The 12,616-nt window shown below is 31.7% G+C and overlaps 1 protein-coding gene across 3 annotated transcripts in view; it reads right to left on the bottom strand.

Annotated features, from left to right (window-relative positions):
* Positions 1 to 12,616, bottom strand: part of PRKACB (protein kinase cAMP-activated catalytic subunit beta) — a 148,184-nt gene that overhangs the window by 78,413 nt on the left and 57,155 nt on the right. Inside the window, exon 2 of one of the 3 annotated variants that reach the window (XM_059925253.1) lies at positions 6,236 to 6,386. The exons of 1 other annotated variant lie outside the window; for it this stretch is intronic. In XM_059925253.1, coding sequence (XP_059781236.1) covers position 6,236 — 1 coding nt within the window. In that variant the 5' untranslated portion in view covers positions 6,237 to 6,386. Of the gene's footprint in view, positions 1 to 6,235; positions 6,501 to 12,616 lie in introns of those variants that run through there. One more of the 3 variants, XM_059925236.1, reaches the window with a different exon arrangement.

The raw sequence follows: 12,616 nt of genomic DNA, 5'->3' as shown, positions 1-12,616 counted from the left end.
AACGTGGGAGTGAAGTTGTATGAGTCACCGCTATATTGCAGAATCAGATTTAGAGGATATACTTTATAATATGACTGAATCTCCAACCCAAGCAGATTATGGTATGTTGATTACCAAAGATAATGCTCTATTCAACAACTAAAACATGTCTCTCAGACCATTTGCTACTAATAATTGACCAATTTTGAAAAGTGGAAAATTTTTGATAAACACTAATAAGAAGAAAGTTAAGCATGCTTTTTGTGCCAGAAAATTATACTAGGGAATTTAAACATGTCTTCTCTGAATATTGAAACCAATTTAACTCCAAGAGAATATATTACATGTATATCTGGGATGCAATTTATTTAATACAAAAGCTTAAAATGGTTATAACAGTTCTCTACATTTGTCCTATAAAATATAAAAATAATGATATGCACAAAGATTTAGCTACAACAATGTTTATCACAGTGGTTTTTTTATACGATAGCAAAAAATTAAGAACAGTCTAGATGGCTAGTGACTGTTTAAATAAATTGTGGTGCATCCTTAAGATGTGGTGCATCCTTAATACAAAACAGCCATCTTAAAAGATACTGTAAAACAAATCTTTACAATAAGGAAAAAAGTTATGAAACACTGTACGGAGAGATCCAAAGTAAAGGGCCAGTGGAAATTTGTGTATCTATGCACAAAATAGACTATATATAGAACAAGGTTAATAGTGATTATCTTTTGGTGGGATTATGTGTGATTTTTACTTTTTTGTTTGTCCTTTTCTATGGTTTGCAAATTTTCTCCAATGAAGACATAGTATTTGGTAATCAGATTAAAATGTTATTAGGGAAAAAGGGCTTCTCAAACTTTAATGTGCATAGGAATCAGCTGGGTAATCTTGTTAAAATGCAGATTCTGACTCAGTAGGTCTAGATGGAGCCTGAAAGTCTTCCTTTTTAACAGGCTCCCAGATGATGCTAATGCTACTAGACTGGGACCACAATTGATCAAGACACTATCAAGAGTATATACTCAATCTTCCTTCTCTAACCATGTAGTATGGCTATTCTTGTAAAACACAAGCAAGCACAAGTTTCTCATTATTACACTTGATATAGTACTTGGCATTGTTAAACACTCCATGGAAACATTTTCTAATTTCAAATCATTTAATATCCCGGTTTCTTAGTTTTACTATAAAGGCTGCTGATTACTCAGATTCTTATAAACAATCATGATAAAAATGTACAGGTAACACTGAAAAGTTCAGTGCCTCTGAAATGTGATATTTATTTACCAGGGTCAGATCAGCATTTCACTGTTTTTGGTTAATGGCCACAGGCCTTTAAAGTAAATTGCAAAGATCATAATAGAACAAATTGAGAGAAAGCTTGTTAGTGTAAGACTGTAGTGATATTTAATGTTAATCTAACAAACAACTCAACATGTATTGAGAACTATGCTGGCAATACCAAAATAAATTGACAAATTCTATGCCTTCAAGGAGTTCAAAGTCAAACAGGGGAGAGAGGTAACTTGAGTACTAATGTAATATAATTTTAATACTATAAAATAAAACGTAATAGAAGTGAGTATGATATGAGAACACAGGAAGAGATCATGAATTCTAAAAAGGATAAAGAACAGAGGAACAGAAGAATGCTTTGGTGATTTTGTTACAAAGATAATATGTGAGCAGAGTCTTAAAGTATGAGCAAATGTCACCATTGGCAGTAGTAGAACAGGAAATTCCAGGTAGAAGAAACATCATAAATAACCACTGTTGTTATAAAGGGATTCCATTGTCTGACTATTCATTGCCATGTTCACACAGTGACCAAAAGTGTTAGCTCTCATCACTAATTATTAAGAGAAATGCAAATCAAAACCACAATGAGATATCAACTCATACCAGACAGAATGGCTATCATCAAAAAATCTACAAATAACAAATGTTGGAGAGGATGTGGAGAAAAGGAAAGTCTCATAAACTGTTGATGGGAATGTAATTTGGTGCAGCCACTATGGAGAACAGTATAGAAGTTCCTCTAAAAACTAAAAATAGAACTACCATATGATCCAGCAATTCCACTCCTGGGTATATATCCAGAAAAAATGAAAACAATAATTCGAAAAGATACATGCACCCCAACATTCATAGCAGCACTATTTACAATAACCAAGACATGGAAGCAACCCAAATGTCCATCAGCAGACAACTGGGTTAAGAAGATGTGGTATATATATATATATATATACAATAAAATAATACTCAGCCATAAAAAAGGATGAAATACTGCGATTTGCAGCAACATGGATGGACCTAGAGAATATTATGCTTAGAGAAAGACAAATCTGACTCAGACAGAAATGGAAACAGACTCATAGACATAGAAAACAAACTGGTGGTTACCAAAGGGGAGAGGGAAGGGGTGGGGGACAAATTAGGAATATGGGATTAACATATATTGGGTTGGCCAAAAAGTTCGTTCTGGTTTTTCTGTAAGAGCTTATGGAAAAACCCAAACGAACTTTTTGGCCAACCCAATACAGACTACTATATATAAAGTAGATAAGCAACAAGGATTTAAAGTATAGCACAGGGAATTATATCCATTATCTTGAAATAAGCTTATAATGGAATAGAATCTGCAAAAATACTGAATCACTATGCTGTACACCTGAAATTAACACAAAAATATTGTAAATCAACTACCCTTCAATTAAAAGAAAGGTCCTGAAGAAAAGTGCTAATTCTAACTAAGTGTCCAGCTCCAACAGAAGATGTATAGTAGCTAAATACATTTCCCTGTAGAATAAGCAAGTTAACTTTTCCTGTATTATGCTAGTTAAAATTCTTTAGGCTCTCCATTGTATACTCTTGACTCCTTTGTCATAGATTAGGTGACCATAGGTGCGTGGGTTTATCTCTGCACTTTCTATCTTGTTCCACTGATCTATATTTCTGTTTTTGTGCCAGTACCATACTGTTTTGATGACTGTAACTTTGTAGTATAGTCTGAAGTCAGGGAGGCTGATTCCTCCGGCTCCGTTTTTCTTTCTTAAGATTGCTTTGGCTATTCGTGGTCTTTTGTGTTTCCATTCAAATTGCAAAATTTTTTGTTCTAATTCTGTGAAAAATGCCATTGGTAATTTGATAAGGATTGCATTGAATCTGCAGATTGCTTTGGGTAGTATAGTCATTTTCACAATATTGATTCTTAGAGTGGATATATGTATATGTATAACTCATTCACTTTGCTGTACACCTGAAACTAACACAACATTGTAAATCAACTATACTCCAATAAAATTTTTTTAAAAAAAGATAATGTAGGCAGTCTTTTAGCTTAGAAGTTACAATGATACAGATTTAGTGGACTAAGAAATAAGCATGGGAGTGTACTGCCTTAAAGACTGTATGAGCTTTGGAAAGGTAAAACTAACTAGATAAAGTGGTTTATTACAACCACTTTAGCTCTGATTCTACCTAAAAAAATCCATATTCAAAATTGTTCATTTGTTCAATACAGTATTTCAATCTAAGCTTCACTAATATGGATTTGTATCTGCCACAGAAATAGCCTGTCAATTCATGGGAAAGGAGAACAGGTAAAGCATTTGATGGTATTTGTCTATTCAGTCCTTAAAATATTGTAATTAGACATTAAATGTATAAAGTCCAAGATTTAAAATGCGCAAAACTTCCATTAAATTCATCATTATATAACTTAACACACCATTTATGATCAAAGAAAGATTTAAAAGCTAACCTAAATAAATTTGCTAGAAAGAGAACTCAATGAATGTCAATACTCCCTTTCATTCTGAGCCAGAATAAAAAGAATTCCTTCATGTTTTTGTTGTGAACTTCAAGTACTTATATGTGCATGGAATCAGCTGTTAAATATTTATGTTATCAAACAGGAATTCCTGTTACTTAATTTAGTAGTAAAAGATAAAACATTTAAGGCACCTGGAAACCACTGTGTGGACTTTATTTTGTATTTCTTCCTATATTTAACTGGAGAATAAAGAAACTTGGATTAAAATTCTTACATTTCATACATGCCTAGATTGGTAATTAATCTTTACTCAATAGTTCACAAACCTAATTTTTATAAAATTACTTGTAGTTTCTGTGCTTAGCTGATTTCTTAAATCACACTTTTGGAACAAGCATACTCAGAGAGCTTATCATCAGGAGATATTACATTCCTTTTCCTTGTCAAACAAGTCATGCAAGTAAACTGCTTTAATTAGCTTTGAAGAATGTGGTTTGTACGAAAACTTCATACTGTCAAAACTCTTTCCATAACTCACACTATAAATGAATAAAAATCTGTGTTTTCATCATGAAAATAAACCTTGGAATTTTGAAACGAAAGGATTCCTCTGTTTCTGTTGTATCCATATTTTCTCCTCTATATCAACACATTCCTTAATAAGAAACTAGAACTCCATGCTTACCATTCTCATCACTACATATATAAAATTATTGTGTCTATTTCTATATTTGAGGATATGAAAGAGAAAGTGAAAGAATGCTTGATTAATGAACATTCAGTTACTCTTTAAGCATTTCTTATATCATACCTATTATTCAAACAGCTACAAGGTTTGCACCTAATTTCACTGTGCACTATGATTCTATTTATTTTATTTTGTGACATCACCATAAAGAAAAATGTTAACAGCATTTTATCAGTCTGTTTTTTGCAAAAGAAATCATAGCTCATGATATTATCTTCAACTGCTAGATTTTAAAATGTCTCAGAAAATGTTACAAGCCACACGCATTTAAAAATGGTGAGAGTATAATTCAAACATAACTTTTAAATATTAAAAGCCCATGATATTCATTCATTTGAGATACATTTACTAAACACCCACTATTTGTAGAAACAGGGATTAGTGTACTAATTCAGTACTGTCCTCGATCCTCATTGAATGTTTAATTAAAAGGTCCTTGAAATTCATAAAAATGATTTCCAAAAGGCCTTAGGAGACTGCAATTTAACAGAATAGGGCAAGTAAAATGAATAACAAACTTTTGTTGCATGGTAAACTTTAATAATGTACTATTATTTCAATACTCAACAGTTCATTACCTTGAAGATATTTGAGATTCCTCATATCAACTTGCTATATAGTAAGGATTAATTATAAATAATCAAAACCTATAAAGTAAAAAATAATTTGTATAAATATATGTTCTTTACTTTCTCCCTAAAATAGCTTGAGGAAGGTAAAAAATTCTGATGCAATAAAAAAAAAATTCAAATAAACTTCTGCGGAACTATGAAGGTACTATATAAATAAAAGAGTCAATTTTGTAAGCCATTCTTGGTTTTTTGTTGCTTTTCTTTTAGCTGAGTTTTCTTCCTTAACTGCTATGGAGTATGTAAACAGAAAGAGGCAAAACAGTGCTATTTGGTGATCAAACACACTAAAAAGTACCAAGAGTAATTCTATTGTACCTTTAATCAGAATAACAAAAATACCGTGGGGAGGGTCCAAGGTGAGATGTGGAATGAAGGCACTGGTATTGTTTATATGTGAAATGTAGCCTTTAAAAAGTGCATGTCACAAAAAATCATTACGTATCACCATTTCAGCAAAGCAGTAAGTCCAAACATTTTAACATGCCTGGAAAGAATGTGATGCATGCATAAACAAGTTTTCCCCCCACCTCATATGAAAGCTTCTGATATTTATAATGTTATATATATAAGATTTCACATAGAATAATCATACTATGCTTTCATATTATAAATCCTGCTTGTTAAACTCAAGTAACTTCACACATGCATTTAAAAATAAAATATGGCAAAAATAACAAAAATTTAATTATAAATGCAAGAGTCTTTTGCCCCTTTTGAATTTTAAGGCTTATAAATCCAAGATATTTTTTAAAATAAAATGATTATTTTTCTTAAATGTAGGCATTTCACTTAAGAACAACAAAAAAAATTTTTTTTAAATACACTAGAAATGATGTAAGAATTTTGTAGAAAATTTTCCCACTGATATTCAACTTAACTAATCGCATTTAAAACAAAACCATGAGCTATGTGATTCAGCTCAACTTATAATCAAGTTTTTGTAATTTTTTTTCAACTTTACCTTGCAAAATATCCTTGGGCAAATCATAAAAAGGCACCCCCCCCCCCACAGTTCTGTGCTTGATTCTAAAACTCCAATTAGCATTTTAGTTTCTAGTTACAATGTATCATAAAAAAAAAAAAAAACTTACTTGATCTGTCCCATAAGGCAGTATGTTCAGAGAAATGAAGGCTGTCATTTTCCAGAGTTGTTTTCTGATCATGTGCAGTACCTTTGGAGTGTCTATGAAATAATCGGCTAGCAAAACCTTCCAATTTCTGAAGAGCAGTTGTACCTGTATACTGATTACAGGGTAGTTCTCTGTAAGCTGCCATTCATGTGTATTTACACTTAATTTAAAGTAACTGAAAATATTTCCAGAAGGAGCTCAACAACTTCTTACACAGAAGCCAAGAGCTATGCATGTATCAAACTTCCTGTTTGCAGGGTATTCAAACCACTACTGCTGTTCTGTTTCCTGTTAATATAAAACAGCACATTACTGAGCCTTTCTTAGCAAAACTGTTCATCTCAACTAGAGATGAAGATTTTAAAGACCTGCAATATCATCCTAAAAGGCTATGTTTAAGAGTGTTTTAATATTAATATACAGGTTAATGAGAACATTAAATATAAAGCTTTACATATGGATAGTAGGCTGAAAAAAAAATTTTTTTAAAGGAAAACTAGTTAAACGTGTATTACAGCCCTGTACAAACAACTGAAGACCAAACCACTCTCCAAATATAATATGTTAAAAAGGTTGTGTTTTATCCAGGAAATCAGCTAATACAGATTAGTATAGATTTTATGAATCCTTATAAATTGTTAACTTTTCACTGAAAGCTGGTATGGACTAGATATCACAAAATACTTGCAAAACAAATTTTAACACATAAATTTTAACGAAAAAAATCTGAACTAGCACTTAAAAAAACTCAATGTTGCTAACTCACTGACTTAAGTCTAATATATACAAAAACTATAAAAACTTTGTGTATCAGTATTGCTTACCAAACATAATCTGCTGACAAGTGCATATCAGCAGTACATGTTCAAACATTCTAAAATTTGAAAAAAATATATAAGATTTAAAATTATATAAAATCAGCCATAGCAAGAAATTTCAATTGAGAGGAAAAAAAATCCTTCTAGTTGACTGAGACATGTTAATTTTTAAACTTAACACTGAGGACTACTGCTTACCTGATCCCTGATTTAGGGGTCTCACTTGGAAACAGCCCCTTTGGTTAAAAGTAAACTGTCCATTTGCATGAAAAAAGTAACCTGTGACATTTAACAATGATTCTGAGTACTTGCCTTCTGACACTTATTAAAGGATGAGAAATTTGTGTGGTTTTTCTCTTTGGAAGCTTTACATAAAGGGAAGAAGGAAGAAAAAAAGGAAGGAAGGGAGGGAGGGAAGAAGGAAGGAGGGAAAGAAGGAAGGAAGGATATTTTTAAAAATCTATCTAAAAAAAGTCTTAATCAAGATTTCGTGCCTACTGCTTAACAAACAGAATAAATAGAAACAATAATGACAAATAGAATAAATAGGAATAATAATGTAATCAAATTAGGACACAACACACACACACAGAGGAAACACTGACTAATGAATTTTGCCAAATAACAGCTCATTTGTGTACATTTTATTTTGTATAATAAAATTAGATCAATCTAAACAAACAGGCAACAGTATCTACAACACCAAACTTCTTAAATTGTAGCTTTCTGATAAATATGTGTGTATATAATAATAATTTCTTTATTAACATCCGACTTTATACAAAACAGACCCTGAACAGGTGTCTGCAGTCTTCAATAAACATCTACAGAGGATGAACTGTCTCTGTATGGGTATAAGTGCATAAAATTCCTGAATTCTTTGACTTGCTCTCTTGGGATAAATTCTATTCATCCTCAAGGCTCACCAAAAATGTCACATCTTCACTGAAGTTTCCCACATACTTCCTAGAAAAATACACTGCTCTCTCCACTGTTTCCAATGATCTTATAATTTTATGTTAAAATTTGCTATTTATAAATTTATGTCTCAAATTGTGAATTACTTGAATTCTTAAATGAAATGCATGTGCTAGTTATATACTCAATAAATATATGTTGAAGTATTCAGTTTTAATAAATTAAAGGTCTAAGTAGAATCAAACCCTTGAAAATATTTTAATTTTATTTATGATAGGATCACATTTGTAAATTATCCAACGACCACCTAGTTGTTCATATATAGAGACAACAGCAATAGAAGTAATGTCACTTAACTTCTTTTTCTCTACGTTCAGTCAGTTACTAAATTTTACTCATTCTTTGAGTTTCATTTTTATTAGTGAAAATGTGGATTTCTAAAATAACTTTTCTCTGCTTCCAGTCACTCCTTTCAATCACTCTTCTCTGACATATTAACCTCCCCAAAATACTACACTCATGGCATTCCCTTGCCAAAAGTACAAGCTAATTCTAACATTTCAGCCCCACAATATTCGTTTTTAACACAGGTCTAGCCAGACTTCTATCCGATGTTGCTTGAGTTTCATATAGATATTCCAGATTTCTAATTAGAACACGAAGATTAATTTACTTAAAGCAATGTATAAGCTTTATAACAAAATTACTGTATCAAGAAGAAGAAAGTAGTCTTCACTAGATGAAGAACTAGAAAACACTACATTTAAAATTTATGCATTTTTCTTCAATAAAACTGTTTTTTATCTGTTACAAAGTCCTTAGAGAAAGTAGAATCTTTAGTCCTTAGAGCAATATTTCTATATACAGTATTGTGACCAGGAAACTGTTGCTATCGAAGTACTTAGGCAATTTGATTTTTATTAAAAAGAACTCTACTGGCATCTACTGCTAGAAAGAAACAACTACAGCTTTAACTAAAACTGAATTCTTTCATAATTCAAATTAATGTTAAGAAGTATATTGCTTGCTATCCTTCCTGATGGTATTTTCAGAACTTGAATTTGTACTAAGATATATAGCCATGTACCCAAAAATTTGCTGTAATAACATATCTTATATCCTATTAATAGTTTAAATAGTGTATGGTAATAAAACTAGAGAGTAATCAACTTTGAAGTTATCAAGTCCTTATTTTTCATTCTGCATTAATTTTAGAAATTATAATAATTTTCAGAGTTGAACCTCCTTTGATTGCCATATCACAAAATATTGGTTTATTTCTTATGTTTAATAATAGTAATGATACCTTACATTTACAAAGCATTTTACAACACATAAAATGGTTTCCATTGATTCATCAGATCTTTACAAATGAAGTAAGCAGGACAGGTATTATTATCCTTATTTTAAGATGAGAAAACAAACATAAATATTAAGTTATTAAGTGACTTGTGCAAAGTCACCTATGTCTTCTGCCTCCTAAATCAAGGCTCCTTTGTACTGACAATAATGATTACCACAAGTAAAGATTTTTTCAAAGGGTGGGGAAGTAGGGATAAAAGGATGGTAGGAGGTGGAAATGGTTCTTGGACACACTGTCCGGAGTCTGAGATTCTGCTATGAGAATGTTTTCATTCACATGGTCACCTTATAGCCATGCAATTTCATTGTCCACATTTATGTTTACAATCATCTTGGGGCCAAGTAGAACTATGTACTTTAGAGTTTGAAGGTTAAAGAAAAGAAAAACATGGAAGCATATTTTATATGTAAATAATGTATTTGTTCCATGTGGAGGGCAAATGATATGACCATGACCCCTGCTATTCAAATAAAGCTTTTACAGTAATAGTTTTGCCTTTCCCAAAATGGATTCATACATTTTTTAAATGGATTCACCTATTTAAGACTGGCTTCTTTCATTTAGCACAGCATAACTGAGGTTCATCCATGTTGTGTGTTTTAAGAGCTTACTAATTTTTTATTGAATAGTATTCCACTGTATGGATTTACCACAATTTATATATCCATTTACAATTGAATTGCCTTTGCACCTTTGTCAAAAATCAGTTAACCATATCTATGTGGGTCTACTCTGGATTTTCAATGTTGTTCCACTGATCTACCTATGTGTCAATTCTTTTTCATCAATAGTGTACTGTGTTGGTTACTGTGGCTTTTTAGTAAGTCTTAAATCTGATTGTATAAATCTTTCAACATTTTGTTTTCTAAATTGTTTTGGCTATTATAGTTTCTTAGCTTTTCCATATAAATTTTAAAAGTTTGTCTATTTCTACAAAAATAATCTTGCTAGGACTTATTGAGATTATGTTTATTGAGAGAAATGATAACTATACTGAGTCTTTCAATCCATGATCATATTATATATTTCACTTTTTGATTCATTTTCAATCATCTTTGATTTCTTTCATCAGTGTTTTCGTTTTCAGCATACAGATCCCATACATATTTTGTTAGACTTATACTTAAGCATTTATTATTTATAAATTGGAGCTATTGTAAATGATGCTTTAAAAGATGTTTACAATTGTTCATTGCTAGTATATAGAAATATGACTTATTTTTATATGCCTACCTTGTATACTGCAACCTTGCTAAATTCACTTATTATATTTAGGAATCTTTTTCTTTTTGTAGATTTCTTAGGATATTCTATGCAGAAAATCATGCCATCTTCAAACAGATAGTTTGCTTTATTTTTTCCTCTTTAATCCCTGTGTTGTTTATTTACTTTTCTTGCCATACTGCACTGGCTAGGACTTCCAGTAGTACATTAAACAAGTGGTGAAAGTGAAGATCCTTGCCTTATTCCCAATCTTAGGAAGAAATGGTTCACTTCTCATCATTATGTCAGCTGTAGAAATTCTTTGTAGATGCCCCTTATTGAGATAAAGAAGTTTCCTTGTATTCCTAGTTAGTTCAGTGTTTTTATATATTACAGGGATGTTGAATTTTATCCAATACTTTTTCAGTATCTATTGATATGATCATATGGTTTTACTTCTTTAGTCTGCTAATATGGTGTATTGCACTTACCAATTAATTCTCAAACATTAAACCAGCCTTGAATTCCCAGGATAAACACCTCTTGTTCTTGGTGTACTAATCTTTTTATATGTTGCTGGATTCAATTTACAAATATTTTATTGAAGATTTATATAAGTTTACAAGATATACTGTTGTGAAGTTTTATTTTTATGTACTGTCTTTGCACGATTTTGATATCAGGTTAAAAATGGCTGCATAAAATAAGTTGGGAAGTATTCTGTCTTTTATTTTCTGGAAGAGACTGTAGGGAACTGGTATCACCTCTCCCTGAAATTTTTGGTAGTATTTGTCAGGAAAACTATTTGGGCCAGTAGTTCGTTTTTGGAAGGCCACAAATACTATTCAATTTCTTCAACAGATATCATACTTTTCAGTTATCTATATCATCTTCAATGAATATTGGTAATTTTTGTCTTTCAAGAAATGATCTATTTCAACTAAGTTGTCAAATTCACGTGCATAAAGTTGTTTCTAAAATCCCCTTATTAGCCTTTAAATGTCTGTGGCATCTGTAGTTATATCCCCTCCTTCATTCCTGATATTGGTATTTGCCTTCTCTTTTTTGGTCAGTCTGGTGAAAGGATTCTAATTTTTTATCTTTTTCAAAGAACCACCTTTTGTTTTACTTGATTTTCTCTATCATTTTTTCCATTTTCAGTTTCATAAATTCCTGTTCTTATCTTTTCCCCTTCCCTCTACTTTCTTTGGCTTTATTTTGCTCTTTCTCTAGTTTCATAATGTGGAACTTTAGATCATTTCCCTCTGAACAATGATTTTAGTACATCTAACAAATTCTGAAACATTGCCTTTTTTTAATGTTTATTTATTTATTTATTTTCTTATTAGTCATCCATTTTATACACATCAGTGTATACATGTCAATCCCAATCTCCCAATTCATCACACCACAACCCCCACCCCCTGCCGCTTTCCCCCCTTGGTGTCCATATGTTTTTCCTCTACTTCTGTGTCTCAATTTCTGCCCCGCAAACTGGTTCATCTGTACCATTTTCTAGATTCCACTTATATGTGTTAATAAACAATATTTGTTTTTCTCTTTCTGACTTACTTCACTCTGTATGACAGTCTACAGATGCATCCACGCCTCTACAAATGACCCACTTTCATTCCTTTTTATGGCTGAGTAATATTCCATTGCATATATGTACCACATCATCTTTATCCATTCGTCAGTAAATGGGCATTTAGGTTGTTTCCAAGACCTGGCTATTGTAAATAGTGTTCCAATGAACACTGCGGTGCATCTGTCTTTTTGAATTATGATTTTCTCTGGGTATATGCCCAGTAGTGGGATTCCTAGGTCATATGGTAATTCTATTTTTAGTTCTTTAAGGAACCTCCATACTGTTCTCCATAGTGGCTGTATCAATTTACATTCCCACCAACAGTGCAAGAGGGTTCCCTTTTCTCCACACCCTCTCCAGCATTAGTTGCTTGTAGATTTTCTGATGATGCCCAATGTAACTGGTGTGAGGTGATACCTCACTGTAGTTTGGCTTTGCATTTCTCTAATAAT

This window comes from Balaenoptera ricei, chromosome 1 (assembly GCF_028023285.1).
Source record: "Balaenoptera ricei isolate mBalRic1 chromosome 1, mBalRic1.hap2, whole genome shotgun sequence".
Taxonomy (NCBI): domain Eukaryota; kingdom Metazoa; phylum Chordata; class Mammalia; order Artiodactyla; family Balaenopteridae; genus Balaenoptera; species Balaenoptera ricei.
Note: the sequence above shows the minus strand (reverse complement) of the source record. Positions and strands in the feature narration are given on the sequence as shown.